The 18,565-nt window shown below is 45.2% G+C and overlaps 1 protein-coding gene across 3 annotated transcripts; it reads left to right on the forward strand.

Moving 5' to 3' along the window:
- The first annotated feature begins 1,603 nt into the window (after positions 1-1,603).
- Positions 1,604-11,845, forward strand: FUS (FUS RNA binding protein). Of its 3 annotated transcripts, none has more exons than XM_039247814.1 (15): positions 1,604-1,717; positions 3,228-3,252; positions 3,350-3,501; positions 4,128-4,269; positions 4,467-4,657; positions 4,860-5,067; positions 6,669-6,703; positions 8,168-8,200; positions 8,944-9,047; positions 9,439-9,568; positions 10,315-10,416; positions 10,554-10,677; positions 11,005-11,105; positions 11,229-11,376; positions 11,644-11,845. In XM_039247814.1, the coding sequence occupies exons 1-15, from the start codon at positions 1,705-1,707 to the stop codon at positions 11,681-11,683; spliced, it is 1,548 nt and encodes a 515-aa protein (XP_039103745.1). In that variant the 5' UTR covers positions 1,604-1,704; the 3' UTR covers positions 11,684-11,845. The 3 variants fall into 3 exon arrangements, with proteins under 3 accessions (XP_039103745.1, XP_039103744.1, XP_039103746.1); XM_039247813.1 differs by having other exon boundaries at positions 1,608-1,717; positions 4,125-4,269; XM_039247815.1 differs by having other exon boundaries at positions 1,609-1,717; positions 4,125-4,269; positions 4,467-4,633.
- The last annotated feature ends 6,720 nt before the right edge of the window (positions 11,846-18,565 follow it).

The raw sequence follows: 18,565 nt of genomic DNA on the forward strand, positions 1-18,565 counted from the left end.
TGAATGCGAGTGTATGCCAGAGAGAGAAAGTGAGAAGGGTGAGAGAGAGAATTCCAAGCACCCGGGGCTCAAACTCACAACTTCAGTGAGCTCGTGACCTGAGCCAAAATCCTGAGTTGGTTAACTAACCGAGCCACCTGGGTGCCCCTCTATTTACTTATTTATAGAGCATGGGGGAGGGAGGGGTTAGTGCAGAGGGAGAGACGGAATCCCAAGCAGGCTCCTCCCGGTCAGCTCAGAGCCCCACACTGGCTGGATCCTACCAACCATGAGATCACCACCAGAGCTAAAATCAAGAGTTGGGTGCTTAACAGACCGAGCCACCCAGGCTCTTGTTTTAATACTTTAAAATTTGCATCTCTAGGCAAGGCTGCTTAAAATTCAAGTTGCAAGTTAATTTGAATTTCACTTTTTGTCCTTGTTCTCACAGGGAGTGAAGAGGCTTCAGAGCACTGTAAAGTGTTCATTTAACCAACTAAAGCAGTATTTTGCGGCTACACAGACCTTTACTCCAATCAGGTCGAACCCTTAGCCATTCTTTAATCTGGATTGCACTTGGTCTTAGTCTCTCTTCTCGTTTGTAAAATGGAGACACCTTTACTTTCTTCATAAGATTGTGATGGAAAAGCAATTGATTATACTTTTTTTAAGATCTTATATTTAAATAATCTGCACAGCAACAGGGGGCTGAAACTCACAACGCCGAGATCAAGAGTCGCAGGCCCCATTAACTCAGCCAGCCAGGCACCCCTGATTGTACATTTTGAAACCACTTAAGCTCTATGTAATAATCAGTTATAACTATATAGACACATTGGTTCCTTGCTAGGGCTTCAAGAAAATATAAAGCTCTCCATCAGTAAAAGGCTGGGAGACAGGAATTTAATTTCAATGCTCTCTGAGGTCCAGAGGGCCTGGGCTTTCTGGTCCTACCGCTAGTCAAGGGCAAAACCCTGAGGGCTTGGTGGGGCACCAGTGCTGGACCCGATTAGGACAACTCTATGCCTTTTTTCAGGTCAGCCGTCACAATCCACAAATCCTGGCAAGTACTAAGGAAATGCGACCCCAAAGGACGATGGAGTGGAAATCGAGACACCGGAAGAGAGGGTCTGTGTGTGTTGTCGGGGGAGGAACCTTTGAGCCAGAGAGGAAGGTTAGCGCCGGAGTTACCAAGCTCCTGGTGCAGTGGATGGGCAATGGAGCGCAAGAGCTTGCCATCCTGAGTGAAAGTGGGGCCCAGTGAAATGGGCCAGCCAAAATAATTTCGGTTCCCGCCCCACGACTCCAGGCTTTGACTACAGTTGCGTCCGCAGGCGCCCTGGGCCCCTTGCCCCGCCCCCAGAGGGTAATCAGACCGTATCATTATACCTTTATAGGGGTGGAGGTGGATCGTGGCCTAGTTCCGCAGGGCGAGTTCAAGTACTTTGCCAGAAAAAATAGGATTATTTATGTTATTTGCAAGTTTCTTAGTTAATATGTTTCTCCTCTGTCCCTTCGAGTTCTCTATATTCCCCGAAGAATGGTAGGAGTCCGGCCATACTCCCCCCTTTCTTTTCAGCATTTGGTACATTCCTCCGCGGTACGTAGGCGGGGAGGCGTACATAAACCTCGACGCAGGAGGCGGGGCTGCTCAGTCCTCGAGGCGTCGGTGCTCTGTGGTGTTGGAATCTTGTTGCTTGTTGGCCTGTGCGCGCGTGCGCGGACATGGCCTCAAACGGTATGTAAAGGCGCGAGGCGGCGGTGGCGCACCAGCCTGGGGCTTCGTTTCCTTCCAGTTGGGCTTTTGTTTTTCGGTGGGACCCGGACGGCGATCGCGTGTAGGGTCTTCTCGCTCCGCTGTGGCGGGAAGCAGCGAGAGGGGTGGAAGGGGGAGGCCGATGGCGCCATTTTGTTTCGTTCCTCTGGCGCCTTGCGCGGGGCAGGGGATCTTCCCTTCGTAGTCTATTTACTTGAGGTGAGATTTGAGAGGGACGGTTCTTGGTGATTTGAAACGTGAGACGCGGATGGAAATGCTCGGTCCTCGAAGCTTTTTTTTTCCCCCCTCATTCCCAGCCCCGAGCTCGGGCCCGCTTTGTCGCAGTGCTGCATCCGGGCACTCGGTGCGCGCACGCGCTCTGCTGGCCCCTCCCCCCTTTTTCGCGGCGCGAACCCCCTCCCGCCTCGTGTTAGCCCTGCTTTTTGTCGCGATACCCTCCGCTGGAGACTGCGGCGCGCGTCCGGTGTGGGCCTCGCCCCCGAGGTCCCTTGGGAAGGGGCGGGACCGCCTGGTTCCCGCCTCGGTTGCCACGCGGCCGGGGGCGGAGGCTGGGGATCGGGGCAGTGGGCCCGCTTAACGGTTTGGGGGGGGTCGGGGGGTCGTCTAACGGGCTTGGGACCTGGCCCAAGGGTTTTCCCGCCTAAATTTCCGCTATTTGTGGTGGGAACCGAAAGGAACGGCTGCTCGAGGCCACACCCTCTCCCGGTCCTTTGCCCTATTCCTGCGGGGGGGAAGTGCCTCGTTTCCTGTACTGAGGAGATGAGTTGATCTGGCTGGTGCGTGTTCGATCGGTGTGGCGATTTAAAGCACTTTCGCTGCCTTCGGTTTTCGAGTGTCCTCACAGCTCCGAGGAAAGCAGGTAGATGAGAAAACACTCGGAGCCAGAGGAGTGGGGATTTGAGTACCAGTTGATTGGGCTCCCAGGGAAAACTCTCTGATGATCTGTCATTTGGGGTCAACGCGTTCTGTTGATTTACCTGGTTTTCCACTAAAAGCCCACTTTGCCATTCTCCAAGATCGGGCAAAGGACAAAGCTTATTAGCCGTGGTCGAGAGAGTGGGACCGCATTCTGATTACTGCTTTCTCCCGCTTGCATTAAAACCTGTCCGACTTAAGTAGATCTGTGATATTAGCTTGACTATTGGTGATCCTTTCCCCTTCGTGTTCTGTTTGTGCATTTCCTGGCATCAATTGAATTTGCAGAAAATAGTTTTCCACCGAGATTCTAGTTTATTCCAATAATCAGGATATAGTGGTGTCTAAAAATTTGCTTTTTTTCCCTTTCTTTATTGTAAGTAAATTATCACCTGCCACCTTGTCCTTCCTCTCAACTAGTGTTTCATGAGGGAATTTCTGCTTTTCTTGCAACATAGTTGATATTATCTGGAGTCCCTAGGGCTTGAGTTAAGAGATTGAATTCTTTTCCACTCAGGGATACCTGAGGTAATGTAATTATATTTTTCTTTTGCAGACTATACCCAACAAGCAACCCAAAGGTGAGTGTATCATTTCAGGGCGTCCCAAAGAGTCTGTAGAGGGGCAAAGGTGGCTAAGGTATTTTTTCCTGATTGCAGTGTTTTTCTTTTTCTCCAGCTATGGGGCGTACCCCACCCAGCCTGGGCAGGGCTATTCCCAGCAGAGCAATCAACCCTATGGACAGCAGAGTTACAGTAGTTATGGCCAGTCAGACACTTCCGGCTATGGCCAGAGCAGCTATGGTGGTTCTTATGGACAGACCCAGAACAGTGAGTCTCTTTGAGTGGGTTACCCCGCCTCTTCCTGCTCTCTCTGAATGTTGCTTTTCTTAAACTTAAGCAGTGCTCTAATTTTGAAATCTGTCTTCATGTTTCTTTTCCCTGAATCCGTCTGTAACCCTTAAAACCTTTTGGAGTCCGAATCTTTTCTTTTTTCTTTTCGGAGTCTGGATCGTCATTCAGAATCCGAATCTTTTCAGACAAATTCTTATTGGTTTATGATTCTGGTTTCTTTTGTTTGACTTATTTTTCTTTTCATGGTCTCCTTTTCCCTATTTTCCCTCAACACAATGGAATGTGGGGGCGAGTATTTTCTATACTTTCCATACAGGGAGGAAATGTTAATGAATACAGGTCTCCTGGGTTGTGGGTTGTGATGAATAGTGATCCTGGAAACTGGCTTTGGGATAGGTGGGATGTGATTGGAACTCTGAGGCTGCTAGAAGTTAGAGTAGATGGGGAAGGGCATCTTTTCCATGATTTCAAAGATTTGCAAGCAGCTTCTAAGAGGCTGCTTTTCAAGTATGCTTAGCATTAAGTAGTACAGATTTTCTTCGACCTATTGCCTGCCTTTTTTCTCATGGTATTTGTGACTTCCATTCTTTTCCTTTTAGCAGGCTATGGCACTCAGTCAACTCCCCAGGGATATGGCTCAACTGGTGGCTATGGCAGTAGCCAGAGTTCTCAGTCATCTTACGGGCAGCAGTCCTCTTATCCTGGCTATGGCCAGCAGCCAGCTCCTAGCAGCACCTCGGGAAGGTAAGGCGTTTGAGGGGGAAGGCCTTGAATATGATTAGGTGTGAATTGATAAGAATTCATTACTCCTAGAAGCAACTAGGAGTACCCTCAGGAGGGAGGAGTCTTTGTAATGGGGGAGGGTACAGAGAATGGAATGTGCCAAAAATGAAGTTTTGGACATGCTGGCATTATGATTCTGTTTTTTTCTTTCTCCTTAGTTACGGTGGTAGTTCTCAGAGCAGCAGCTATGGGCAGCCCCAGAGTGGGGGCTATGGCCAGCAGTCTAGCTATGGTGGACAGCAGCAAGGCTACGGCCAGCAGCAAAGCTCCTACAATCCCCCTCAAGGCTACGGACAGCAGAACCAGTACAACAGTAGCACTGGAGGTGGTGGTGGAGGGGGTGGTGGAGGTGAGGTGTCTTTAGCTTTGTCTCATGTCTGTTTTCTGTAGAGAGATTTGTATTCTGCTGTTGGGCTCCTTATCTTAGAAGGTTCTTAATACTTTGTTTTCTTGTTCTTTAGCTGTCTTTTTATTTCTGTTGTCTTTTACGTGCTGGCACTGTTTTATGCCACTTCAGTTTTTTCCTTAAAGAATTCTTTCTCTTCTGACAGGTAACTATGGCCAAGATCAGTCCTCCATGAGTGGAGGCGGCGGCGGTTATGGCAATCAGGACCAGAGTGGTGGTGGCGGTGGCTACGGGGGAGGCCAGCAGGACCGTGGGGGCCGCGGCCGGGGCGGTGGCGGTGGTTACAACCGTAGCAGTGGCGGCTATGAACCCAGAGGTCGTGGAGGTGGCCGTGGAGGCAGAGGCGGCATGGGGTAGGTGTTCTTGTGAGCCAGGGAGTAACATCGCCTGGGGAGCGTGGAGGGTTGCATGAATATCCCTTGAAGCTTAGTTCCCTAGTGCATGGTTAAGTTTTATTCTAGGGATTTATGAGGGCTTGGAGTTGGGGGGTTTGATGGTTTCTTCGTACATCCCCATTTTTTGGTGAGAATTTGGGAACCTTAACTCTCACCCACACCTCTGAATAGACATTTGAGTACTGACATTTTATTTGCAAAGAAAAAGGGAAAAATATGTGGGTGTATATGGGTTGGAGTCATTGATATCATAGGCAAGAAACATGGAAGTAAAGTCTTCTTTGCAAGGGAAACCGATGATCCCACTCCTGGTAGTAGGGAAACTCGTTAATGTATTCCCATGTGTCCTCTAAAGCAGTTGTTAATGCTTAACCTGATGACTTCAGCTTCCAGGAATTGGCTACTCTTCCCGTATTTTGTAGTTACTTGAATCCATGAGCTTGATTTGCAGTAATTTGACTGGCAGTAATGATTTTGTGCGTGACTTGGTTGATGGGGCTGTCTGAAGTGTGTAGACCTTTTGGACAAAATATGCTTGACAGTGGTATCCCATCTATTTGCTCCACTGTCCCCCTCCCCCTGCTGCTTGTCCAGGTGGACCTTCTCTTTCTTCCCCTTCCCGCTGTAGTTGAAGTATAAAACCTTAGATTTGATGTTAAAGCATTGGTCAAATCTGTTGGTAAATACGTTTGAAGGACCTTCCTCTGTCTCCCTTTGAAAAGGGGAGGAATGTCAGTGTGTTAACTCCTTTTTTGGAAAAGTAGGTTTTTTAAATGAGAGTTTGCGAATGGTAAGTATTCAGAGGTGGGTGGGGGCAATCTCAAAAACCTTACAAAAATAAGGAAAACTCTGTTGTGTGCGTGTGTTTAATGCAAAACTTTAAAAAGAAAAACAACTGTTATGTGACTGTTAACTTGCTCTGCATTTTATGTGCCACAGGTATGAAAGGTGACATTGCAAAATACTCCGCTCTTCTCGCAGTGTAGAAGGGGTGACCCCGGGGGCGGGGGGAGATCAAAACAGCTCAGTAGTTAGGATAGGGCTTAGCTGAGTTTGTCTTGCTTTAAGGGGAAATTGCCTTTGGTTTTGACTTTTTATGGAATGGGGTTGGGTCTGCTTGCTGCTTTCAAAGCAAAAACCATAAAAATGTGTTCAGGGCTACCCCAGCCTGGTGTGAAATGTCTTCTGGGTGAATCGGGGGGTAGGGTTTTTAAACGAACTACTGGGTTTTCAACCACTCGCGACAAGAGGAAAAAACATCTGCTACATCGGAAGAACGACCAAGGAAAATGGGTCATTTTTTTTTCCAGAGGAAATAGATATATAACCTTTTAAAGCAAAAATTCTTAAAAATTGTGTCTGAGAAATTGCACACGAGTGTGTGACATGCTCAAAGGTCAGACAAGGGGTGGTCAGGAAGGAGAATGTATTTTAGTAGCCACTTGTATCTTTTTCCCAAAACACCTACTCATGTTTGGGGAATGTTAAACAAAATCAAAAAACGCCCTTTTGTAGCCGTTGGAAGCTTCATGTCCTTTCTTCTAACTTGTCTTCTCCAGCGGAAGTGACCGTGGTGGCTTCAATAAATTTGGTGGTAAGTGAACAGAGTTTCCAAAATTCCCAACTCCCAGCAATGCTTTGTCTGATTGTTCATTTGCAGATGTCTTAGCGTGTTTTAAGTGTCAAAGGTATTGAAGTGTCCAGAACCACCTCCAGAAAGGGGTGGGGTAGAATGCCACCTGCTGCCAGATGGGTGCTAACTGGAGGCAGGCAGGGTAAGACTCAGCAGTCATCTGGTGCCAAATTGGTTTGACCCAGGTTAATAAGAGGTGTTTAGTAGGCCTCTGACAGGACTGTTGCCACACCTGGCACTTAGTGACCACCGTTATGTGAAACTGGAGAGTGTGTGCTGGAACACGTGGTGCCAACTTGGCTTTAGGATCCTTTTGATCAGTGTGTCCAAGGCTAGTGTGTGTGTGTGACAACCTCCAAATGTTTTAATTCTGGAAGGGGGATGTGAAATATTGCCCTGCCCTGAGGATGGTGAAGTTGGTGTATATTTAAATATTAAATACTGAATGGTGTCAATGCATTTCTACATATACATAATTAAACTCAATTCAGGTGGGCAAATAGAAACTAGCTATGGGAAGGAAGGTGTGGACTGCTACAAGAAAGGTTGGGAGCATGTGTGGCTCATGGGAAATAACCAGGTCTTAACAGCACAAACTGAATTCATGGAAAAATGGCAAATTTGAGAAGTCTCCCAGTAAGCTGGAACTTTTCTGGTTTGGTTAACTAACAAAAGGTGTTTTGATTTGTCTCAACATTTAAAGCCAAAGGCTTGCGTTCATGATTTAGGTGTCATGGAGTGTGGGTACAATATTTATATACGGTGAATTCAGATAAACTTTGGTCGAAGATGGTCTCTGGAAAAAAAATAGAGGCTGCATTATGAAAATAAGATTTCTGGTCTGTTCCCTGGGACATGCTTTAAAAATAAAATAGCTCTTATGTATGTTTTTTATCTTCATGTGGTTGGGGAAACAACATGGTTTTAAGAATGGTTCTAAAGATGAAATTAAAAATTGTTCCACAAGGGATAAGTGTCTTTGGTGTTAAAGTTTGGAGAAACTGGATGAATGCATATCACATTGCTGGTGGTGAGCCCATTTCTCTCTGGCGCGAGAGAACAGGGCCAAGCTATGAGTTGGTTTTGTTAACTGCAATGGGTCTCATTCCTGGGCCCCCCCCAGTCTGTGCTGAGGACATTTCCCAGCCTGAGCTGGGGGAGGCAGAATTTTCTGAAGTGTGGAGTTGTCCCTGTGGGGACTCAAGTTAACATACAGATCTTAAGGGGCCTGTGTCTTCCCCAGCCCTGTCTAGGGTTTTGTCTGGGCAGGCAGCCCAGGACAGGGTTTGGATGAGGCTGTGAGCACTTAACCTGATAATTTTGCAAGAGTTTGGATTGGTGTTAATTTTTTTCCTTGTCTGTCTCTCCCTGTTGACTAACAGCCTCTCTTTCCTTGTTTGTTTTTTTTTTTTCATGTCACTTAAGGCCCTCGGGACCAAGGATCACGTCATGACTCTGGTGAGTTCGCAGTTGCCATGAAAGAATGGCTAATGTGTTATCGGAACTTTTCTTGGCTGTTCTTTGACATTTACAGGAATCTGAAAAAGGTCAGGGGTAGAGATAAAGGGAAGGGAATTTCGGTGTAGTTATAGTTAGCAGTGATCTGTAAATAAATGAGCATATATCAGAAATACCTTCATGAGTAGTTTAATTCCCCAGCAATTTAGTAGGTCTGAGAGGAGCCTGATAATCTGCATTTCAAACAAGTTTGAGGAGGTGGTGATGCATCTGTGTAGACCATACTTGTACTGCTGATTTAAAGCAGTGGTTAAAAATGTGGATCATGACTAAATTAGTCAATGAAAAGACCCATAAAGGGATGGATTTAGTCTTCTTTGGTTGTCTGTTGAATTGTAGTGTAAAAAACGTTTCTTATCTTGAAAATGGGCAAACACTGTATACTCCTTTTGTGATCTTGGGCAATAAACTCCTGAGCCCTGGTTTCTTTAATGGCTATTAACATGATTCAGAGGATAGTTGTAAAACTAAATTTGTGAAATGGCTAGCATACAGGCACTCAGGTAATAGAAGGGAGTTGGGCTTCTGTCATTTGTCTGACTTTAGACTGGTTTCTTTAGGATTTATTTTCTTTGAAAGCTTAAGAACAAGTATTAAAGTTGGGTTAAGGGTCAGTGTCATTTTTTTTTCTTAACCTTTGCTTGTTTTCTCCATATTCACATTTTCTTTTTTTGTTCAAGCAGAACAGGATAATTCAGACAACAACACCATATTCGTGCAAGGCTTGGGCGAAAATGTTACAATTGAGTCTGTGGCCGATTACTTCAAGCAGATTGGTATTATTAAGGTACTGTGGAGCATGGTAGTGCTTTCTTGTGTTAGAAGCTTTTGGATTTTACACGTAAAAATAAAGTCTTAATGGTTGCCGGCTTAATTTTTTGAGGAAAGAACATTAGCTGTTGCCATTTTCTGAAAGAGCACATTTTCACACAGAAAAAGCACAATTGAAAAAAGAGGATGAGTGTCCTAAACCTTTGCATTTGTAGTTTATAAATCTTTTAGTATTGAAGTGAGAGATATTTGTAGTCAGTGACTTTAATTCAAGTTCTACGTGAGATAGGAAATTGTAACCAGGAAGAGAGGGGCTGAAATAAGGTTATGATAAACCTCTGATTCTTGAAAGGTGAAAGGTGGGTAGTGCTATCTTGTAAGATGTTATTTCATGTTGCTTTTTTCAGACAAATAAGAAAACAGGACAGCCCATGATTAATCTGTACACAGACAGAGAAACAGGCAAGCTGAAGGGAGAAGCAACGGTATCATTTGATGACCCACCTTCTGCTAAAGCAGCTATTGACTGGTTTGATGGTATGTATGAGGCTAGTGGCGTGGGTGGGATAGGGCAATTAACCTTGGGAAGTAGGTTATATTTTAGTGTTTCTTTTTAACTTCTTTTTTTTTTTTTTTTAAACGTTTACTTGTTTTTGAGAGAATGAGCCGGTGGGGTGGGGTAGAGAGAGAGACAGAAGATCTGAAGCTGGTTCTATGCTGATAGCCAGGAGCCCAGCGTGGGGCTCTAACTGACAAACAAACCGTGAGATCATGACTTGAGCTGAAGTTGGATGCTCAACCGACTAAGCCACGCAGGTGCCCCACATGTTCAATGCGTTTTACTTGCTGCTTTAGTGTAATACAGTTGACTCTTGAACATTGTGGGGATTTAGGACTGATGACCTCTGTGCAATTACAAATCTGGATATAGCTTCACTTCCCCAAAACTTAGTTATCAGTTGCCTACTGTTGACTGGAAGCCTTACTGAGAAGTCGATAAATCTTTTTTTTTTTTTTTTTTTTACATTATGTGTCACTAGGACAAGTATAAAGAGAAAATACATTCAACGTACCATACTGTATTTATTGAAAAAAATCCACGTATAAGTGGATCTTCGCAGCTGTGACCAGTGTTCAAGGGTAAACTAGTCTTACCTTGGCTTATATCTCATATGATAAGTCTTTTTAGGAAGGTGTAGAGTCTTCTCTTGATTGTACCAAACTTGCTTTTGGATCCACAGGTCTTAATAAAAAAGTCTCTTTTTATACCTTTATTTCTTTAGGTAAAGAATTCTCTGGGAATCCCATCAAGGTTTCATTTGCTACTCGGCGAGCAGACTTCAATCGGGGTGGTGGCAATGGTCGTGGAGGCCGAGGGCGAGGAGGTGAGGAGCTACTCCTTGCTGATGGTATAAAGAGGAGATGGGTAGAGTGGAGAGGATGGTAAGGGCTTGAATAGGGAAAGAAGGTTCGGTTAATCAAACTTGGAAGGCGAGGGGACTCATACCTTTATCTACACTAGGTCCAATGGGCCGTGGAGGCTATGGAGGTGGTGGTAGTGGTGGAGGTGGCCGGGGAGGATTCCCCAGTGGAGGTGGCGGCGGTGGTGGACAGCAGCGAGCTGGTGACTGGAAGTGTCCTAATCCGTGAGTGAAACTTTTTTCCTTAGTTCTTTTAAATGTATGTCCTTTGATACTATGACAGAGTTGGATATTTTCTAGACAAATGTCAAGGCTATACTGATAAGGGTACAGATTTGGATGAGAGCTTACCCAATTAAGGTTATAGTGGGAAAGATACTATGCTGGGTTTAGTAATCTATAGTTTTTGTTTGTGGTTCTGCTCCAGAGAAGACTTTTTGCTCTTCTGAGACCTCTGTTTCCTCACTGTATCTCTACATCACTAGAATCTTTTCCTAATTTCTGGGTCTTGTTTATTCCCACTTTTCCAAACTGTTTGTCTTTTTCAAACAGTATATGTGAGAACATGAACTTCTCTTGGAGGAATGAATGCAACCAGTGTAAGGCCCCTAAACCAGATGGCCCAGGAGGGGGACCAGGAGGCTCTCATATGGGTAAGAAAGGGTAGAACTGGGAATAAGGAGTTGGGATCACAAAGCCCTTAATTTTAAGTAGGGAGGTTGGAGGGAAGGTAGGGATTTGGGGTTGTATGATCTACTCTATTTCTTTTGTCCTAGGGGGTAACTATGGAGATGATCGTCGTGGTGGCAGAGGAGGCTATGATCGGGGCGGCTACCGAGGCCGAGGCGGGGACCGTGGGGGCTTCCGAGGGGGCCGGGGTGGTGGGGACAGAGGTGGCTTTGGCCCTGGCAAGATGGACTCCAGGTAAGACTCTTAAATTGAAATAAGCAATTGAGGGGAAGTCATGATAGGAAGGTTTCATTTTGAGGACTAGATTGGAAAGCTGAGGTTATAAACATAGTGGGGTATGGAAGGAGAACAGGAGAATTATCTTGGAAAATTAATCTATAGACCCACACTTAAAGAGAGGAGACCTTTCTTGGTGTTAGCAGGGGCAGATAGATAGGATTTTGGGGGTTGGGTGGGTGGAGAGGTTGGTAATTCAGACCTAATGGACACTCTTTCTTGCAGGGGTGAGCACAGACAGGATCGCAGGGAGAGGCCGTATTAGCGTGGCTCCTGAGGTTCTGCAACAGCTTTTCTTCTTGTACCCAGTGTTACCCTCATTATTTTGTAACCTTCAACTCCTGATCACCCACGGGTTTTTTTGTGTCGGACTATGTAATTGTAACCATACCTCTGGTTCCCATTAAAAACCATCGTTTTAGTTAAATTTTTTCCTTCCTCCTCATCACTCTACTGGAGGATTGATACCTGGGTCAAGAATGTGGGGAGTTTTTCTCTTTTCAGGTTATCCTGCTTAGCAGGAACTGGAATAAAGTGTGTGATACTTAGTCCAGGGGAGAAAAAGTTAAGTGGCATCCTTGAAAGTAGAGATTAAAACTTTTCTGTCATGGCAAAAATTGGATGTATGAATGGGGTAAGTGAAACTTGTAATGTCATGACTGTGGTCCAGAATATGTCCCACTGCGTGGGAGTTTTTCTTTTACCATTTTTTACCCTGTTTAATAACATGCTGATCTTGGTGTACTATTCTATCAGTTTTACCCTTTTTAAGGACTCTTGGCTCTGTTGACACTTTTCTAAGGTGGGGCTCAAACAAATCTAACTTGTTTTGGGGGCAATATTCAAAGTAATCATGATGGAGAGCACATAGCCAGCCAAATTGTGTCGTTTGTAGGAAGGAGTGTGTACCTGCTTAGGGCAGAGGTTCTGTGGCCTCACTCACTTTACAGGCAGAAGATGAAGTACATGGAGTTAAGTGCATGGAGAAACAGAAAATGGTAGAGCCAAGATTGAGGCCTAATTCTTAGAACTTCATTTTCATTTCTTAGCATTTTCATTCTGAAATCATTGTTCCCAAGGGGATAAGCGATCACAAAGCTTTTGTTTGCTTAGATCTTAGGAGGATGCTAAATTTGAGGGAAGAGGAAAGGGAATGAATGAGTTGATGGTAAGAGTAAAGGGTAGCTGGGAAAGGAAGGTGGAGGTAGCTCCTTGTATTTTCAGGGTGAGAGGGACCTCCCCCACCCTAGTTTTCCTGAAGGTGGGGCTTCGGTAAATAGAGACCTGGTGTCACTTTCCTATCCTGCCTACATTCAGGGTTGAGGTCATGGGTATTTTGGGATTTTAGGCCTGAGCCTGAATGACTGCTGCTGGAAAGCCTTCCCTTTTCGAGGGGATGTGTTAGAGATAGGGAAAGGGTAGGGCCGATGAGTTGAAATAAGACAGTTCTCAGCTCAACCTTATGCATTTCCTGACCCCCCCTTCCAGCCCCTTGTTTTCCTTTTTTTTTTTTAAATTTTTTTGATGTTTACTTTTGAGAGAGTATGAGTGGGGGGAGGGCAGAAAGGGAGGCACAGAATGTGAAGCAGGTTCCAGGCTCTGAGGTGTCCAGCACAGAGCCCGATGCGGGGCTTGAACTCAGACTGCAAGATAATGAATGACCTGAGCCGAAGTGGGACACTTAACTGACTGAGCCACCCCAGTGTCTTTTTTTCTAGCTCTCAAATGGGAGTTTAGAAAACTTGCCTGTACTTGCCAATGAGTTGTTGAGTATGAATTTTAGTTAATACAGAACTGAAAATTACGGCCAGTAGAAAAAGGTAAGTTGCTGTCAGCATAGCTTGTGGAGTTCCGGAGACTCTTGAGTTTGGACTCCGTTGAAAGTGGTCAAGTATGCTGAAGGTGTTCTCTAGAGAAGGTTGCTTCACCAAATTTCTGGTGGCCAGACAGGGAAGTGGTGGCCTTGTCAAATAAATTAATTCCTTTTACTCTCTCTGCTGAGTGAGGATTCTCAGTAACCAAGAGAAGGTGGAGATTGGCTGAGGTTCTCTCTGGCAGTCCTTTGGCTTGACTATTTATTGAACTTGGTACATATGAAAAAACCTTCGTTGAGAGCCAAGGATGTGGTAGTTCTCTGTAGCGTTCACGGGCTGCCTTTAACTATTTCTTTGATTTGCTGTTTTTTTGATCTGTTTGCTCAAGTGATTGATTTGAATAGCCTGATTAAAAAAAAAAAAAGGGCGCCTGGGTGGCTTAGTCGGTTAAGCGTCCAACTTTCGCTTAGGTCACGATCTCGCGGTTCGTGGGTTTGAGCCCCGCGTGGGGCTCTGTGCTGACTGCCAGCTCAGAGCCTGGAGCCTGTTTCAGTCTGTGACTCCCTCTCTCTCTGACCCTCCCCTGCTCACGCTCTTTCTCTCTCCTAGAAATAAAACATTAAAAAAAAATCTTTAAAAAAAATAAAATTAAAAAAAAAATAGCCTGATCCAGGTTTCTAAGAAGTTTGTTTCTGCTTCAGCTACAAGAGTTCTGGCGTTAGGGTTCCTTGATCCTGCTGCAAGGGGTGAAGGAGGTTGGAGCTTTTTGTGAACTTAATTACTGACTGGGTCTGCCAGTAACAATCTTACATCCTTTATTTTTATTAATTTTTTTTTTTTTAATTTTTTTTTTTTTAATGTTTTTATCTATTTCCAGGAGAGAGAGAGAGACAGCGTGAGCAGGGGAGGGCCAGAGAGAGAGGGAGTCACAGACTGAAACAGGCTCCAGGCTCTGAGCTGGCAGTCAGCACAGAGCCCGACGCGGGGCTCGAACCCACGAACCGCGAGACCATGACCCAAGCGAAAGTCGGATGCCAAACCGACCAAGCCACCCAGGCGCCCCGATTTATTAATATTTTTTAAAAGTTTCACGGGTGCATGGGTGGCTCAGTCGGTTAAGCTAACTGTCCAGCTTGAGCTCAGGTCATGATCACAGTTTGTGAGTTCAAGCCCCATGTCGGGCTCTGTGCTGACAGCTCAGACCCTAGAGCCTGCTTCGGATTCTGTGTCTCCTTATCTCTGTGTCCCTCCCCTGTTTGTGCTCTTGTCTCCCTCTCAAAAATAAACATTTTTTAAAAACATTTTAAAAAATTTGTTTTTGAGAAACACCCAGGCGCCCCAACATAAAAAAATGGTTTAATGTTTCATTAATTTTTGTGAGAGAGTTCAGGGTAAGGGCAGAGAGAGGGAGATGGGGTCCAATGAGGAGATGGGGCTTATGAACTGAGAGGAGCTGGGGCTTATGAACTGAGAGATCATGACCTGAGTGGCTCTTAACAGACAGAGCCACCAAGGAGCCCCGATTTTCCATCCATTAAAGGGCTTTAGTGATTGGCATTGCTCTTAAAGGAAATAGGGTCCCATGTGTCTTAGGTGTCTGATTAGTGGGGTAGATCTAGTTTGGAGGCTTTTCCAGGACAATGGATGAAGATGGAAATAGAGGGAATGTTGGTTTTGAGCAGCTTGTTCTTTTTTTTTTAAACTTTTCAAGCTTATTTTGAGAAAGGGGGTGGGGGTGAGGGCAGAGAGGAGAGAGAATTCTAAGCAGGCTTTGTAGTTTTCCCATGGGGCTCAAACCCACGAACCCTGAGATCATGACCTGAGATCAAAGGTCTGATGCTAAACTGAGTGAGCCACCCAGGTGCCCCCGGAGCAGCTTGTTTTGATTGCAAGCACATTGGTGAGAAAGTGAGACCCTGGGATTTTGGAATTGGACCCTCTTCTTTGCTGTATTCCCTTGTAATAGCATGGGCAGCAATAGCTAGCCATGTTTCTCTGGTGAGGATTTGAGACTGGTCCTTTTTCTCCTAAAGAATACACGCTGAAGTATTGAACACAGTCTGCTATCTGGAAGCATTAGGTGTTTGGGCAGTTTTTGGTTTGAGATTGGGGCAGGCCAACTAGGGAGAAGGGTAGGTGGGGAAAGGTGTGCTGCAGATCTTTTTGCTGTCTCTTTTTAGTTCTCTGTTCATGTTCTCAGGTGTTTTTGCCATCACATGCTGTATCAGTCTAGGTTTGAGTACCTTTGGTATGGGGTGAAGTCATTGATGGGCAGGTAGACTGTCTAGGATTAAGGTCTAGGGTGTAGCCTTGTGAGGCAACACATTACATCCTTATGCACCTTCCCACTCCACTCCATTCTGTTGTCCCTTGATCGTCCACCATGGGTTTATCACCGGATCTCACTTCCACACTTGTGTGCAAGAGAGGCTGAGGGGTTCCATCTGCAACCATTCCTACCCACATTTCCCAGAACTCACATTCTGTCTCCTACCTTTGAGCCCTCAGTGCTTAGCCTCTTTTCCCTTAATTTTTATTTTTTAAAAAATGAAGAAAATTTTTTTTTAATGTTTGCTTATTTTTGAAGGAGAGAGACAGAGTGGGGGAGGGGCATAGAGAGGGAGACACACAGAATCGGAAGCAGGCTCCAGGCTCTGAGCTGTCAGCACAGAGCCTAATGTGGGGCTCGAATTCAGAATCTGTGAGATCATGACCTGAGCTGAAGTTGGGCGCCCAACTGACCTAGCCACCCAGGTGCCCCTAAAAAAATATTCTTTTTTAATGTTTGAGAGAGGGGAAGAGAGAATCTGCTGTCAGTGCAGAGCCTGATGGCAGAGCTCAATTTCATGAATCTGGAGATCATGACCTCAGCCAAAATCAAGAGCCAGATGTTTGACTTGACTGAGGCGGCCCCCCATCTTTTGTTTTTATTTTGAAATACTTTAAAAAAAATAATGTTTATCCATTTTTTTGGTGGAGGGGAAGGGACAGAGAGAGAAGGAGACACAGAATCCAAGATAGGCTCCAGACTCCAAGCTGTCAGCACAGCCTGACACAGGGCTTGAACCCACAAACCATGAGATCATGACCTCAGCTGAAGTTGGGACACTTAACCTTAGCCGCTCAGGCACCCCTTATTTTGAAATACTTTTAGAAGAATGAGTAATCTGCTTTACCCTTTCATGAAATAAAATCTTCATGGTACTGGCTTATGAGAGATGAAAGTGTAATGTCAAGTGGGTCTTGCTAGCACATTTGACTTTAGGGATGGCTTCTAGAAATTATTGGGCCATCACACTTAACCATGGTGTTAGTAAGAAAAGCTTTTGGTTGCTGTTCTTTCTAAAATTCCCTGGTATTGAGGCAGAAATAGGTGAGGAAAATACCTCATGAACAGGAGTTTGAGTCTGGAAATGGTGCACCCTGCTTATGGATAGTGCTCTCTCAGCTCTTTGGACAGTGGCTTTAGTCCTAAATCTTGGGGCTGTAGTACCAGAGAAGGGTTCGTTTAACAGAACAATAGAGCCACTAGTGTGAGGAGTGCAGACAGGAGAGGATTTGGGATTGTTGGATTAAGGATTTGGGATTTCATGTGCTACAGTGGGAACCAAATTAGATGGCTAAGTAGAGAACTCACCTAGGAGGGTGAGTGGGATGGGTATGGGAAGAATAAACATTAAGGGGAGCAGGAGCCAAGCATTCCAGGTAGCATCCTGCACACATACCTCAGGGTGGCAGTGTTGCACAATTGTACCCAGACTCTAGCTTTTGCAGAGTTCTGCAGTCCCTGTAGGGAGTTGAGGACCTGTTAGATCTAGACTGATAGGGCTTTTATGACTGTACTTTCCCCAGAGTTAGCGAGAAAACTGGCCGGCCCTGTTTACTGGAGGCCTCTGCAAACTTTAGGCTGAGATGGTAGAGCCAGTTCTCTACAGCAGTGTGTCTTAAGTTGAACCCATTGAGTCATTTGGGAATTTTGTTAGCATGTGGATTCTGATTCACTATGTAGATCCAAGTGGAACATGAGCTCCCGGACAATGTTGATGTTGCTGGTTCAACTGTACACTTAGATCCATATCCTATAAAAACTTGAAGAGATTCCTTTTGTGCTAGTTGACTGCACCTTCTCCCTGTGAAGAGGAACTTGGTGTGTAAAACTTTCTACAGAAGTGGGGTTACCTAGGAACTAAGCTAAATGTCATTCATGGAAGGTTGAATCCTGCTTACCTGAACTTCATAATTTTAATTTTATTTTGAAAAATTTTAGATTTTTTAGCTGTTTTTGAGAGCATGAGAGAGTGAGGGGCAGAGAGAGAATCCCACAAGGAACGGAGGGAGAGAGTGGAGCCTGAAGTGGGGAATGAGCTCACCCAGTGTGGGCTGTGAGATCCTGACCTGAGCTGAACTCTTGATGCTTAACCGACTGGGCCACCCAGGCACCCTAGATTTAGCACAGACCCAGCCAACACTAGTTTTTGTTCTTGTTATTAAAAAAAAAAATCATTCTGTGGATAGAATATTTGGCATGATACTGGGTAGGGGCATATTTAAATCTGTGTTAGTATTACTGCATTTTTTTTTTTTTTTAATTTTTTGAGAGACAGAGCAAGCTGGGGAGGGGCGGAGAAAGAGGGAGACAGAATCTGAAGCAGGCTGTTAGCACAGAGCCTGATGTGGGGCTCAAACTGAGATCATGACCTGAGCTGAAGTCGAATGCTCAACCCACTGAGCCACCCAGGCATCCCTTCTTTGTTTTTTTTTTAAATGTTTTTAGTGTTTATTTTTGAGAGAGAGCGCGCGCCAGTGGGGGGTGGGGGCAGAGAGAGAGAGGGAGACACTGAGCTGTCAACACAGCCCAATGCAGGGCTTGTACCCACAAACTGTGAGATCATAACCTGGGCTGAAGTCAGATGCTTAACCAATTGAGCCACCCAGGCGCCCCAGAACACATTCTAGTGGAGATACTTGGTAACACTAATGTGTACTAGTGGTGGGCCAGTTGCTGTTCGGTTTCTGTTATTTCCACTTTATAGATGGGGATGCTGAGGCACAAACAGGCCTTAAATCTCATAACTGATATGAAGTGGAGCAAGGGTTTGAGTTTATGACGTTTGGCTTTAGAACTTGTCTTTGACTGCTATATTTTACTGTGCTTAAAGACTTCAGGCAAGGGGTGCCTTGGGTGGCTTGCTTGGTTAGGCAGCAGACTTTTTTTTTTTTTTAATTTTTTTTTTTTTAATGTTTTATTTATTTCTAGGAGAGAGACAGAGACAGCTCGAGCAGGGGAGGGTCAGAGAGAGAGGGAGTCACAGACTGAAACAGGCTCCAGGCTC

This window comes from Hyaena hyaena, unplaced genomic scaffold, assembly GCF_003009895.1.
Source record: "Hyaena hyaena isolate Hyena2069 unplaced genomic scaffold, ASM300989v1 scaffold_306, whole genome shotgun sequence".
In the NCBI taxonomy this organism is placed as follows: Eukaryota; Metazoa; Chordata; class Mammalia; order Carnivora; family Hyaenidae; genus Hyaena; species Hyaena hyaena.

What these genes read in the sequence shown, in the direction of transcription:
- FUS (XM_039247813.1), top strand. An exon ending in ACCCAACAAGCAACCCAAAG is followed by an intron (nt 3,253 to 3,349) that starts GTGAGTGTATCA and finishes CTTTTTCTCCAG; the next exon opens with CTATGGGGCGTACCCCACCC. An exon ending in AGCAGATTGGTATTATTAAG is followed by an intron (nt 9,048 to 9,438) that starts GTACTGTGGAGC and finishes TGCTTTTTTCAG; the next exon opens with ACAAATAAGAAAACAGGACA.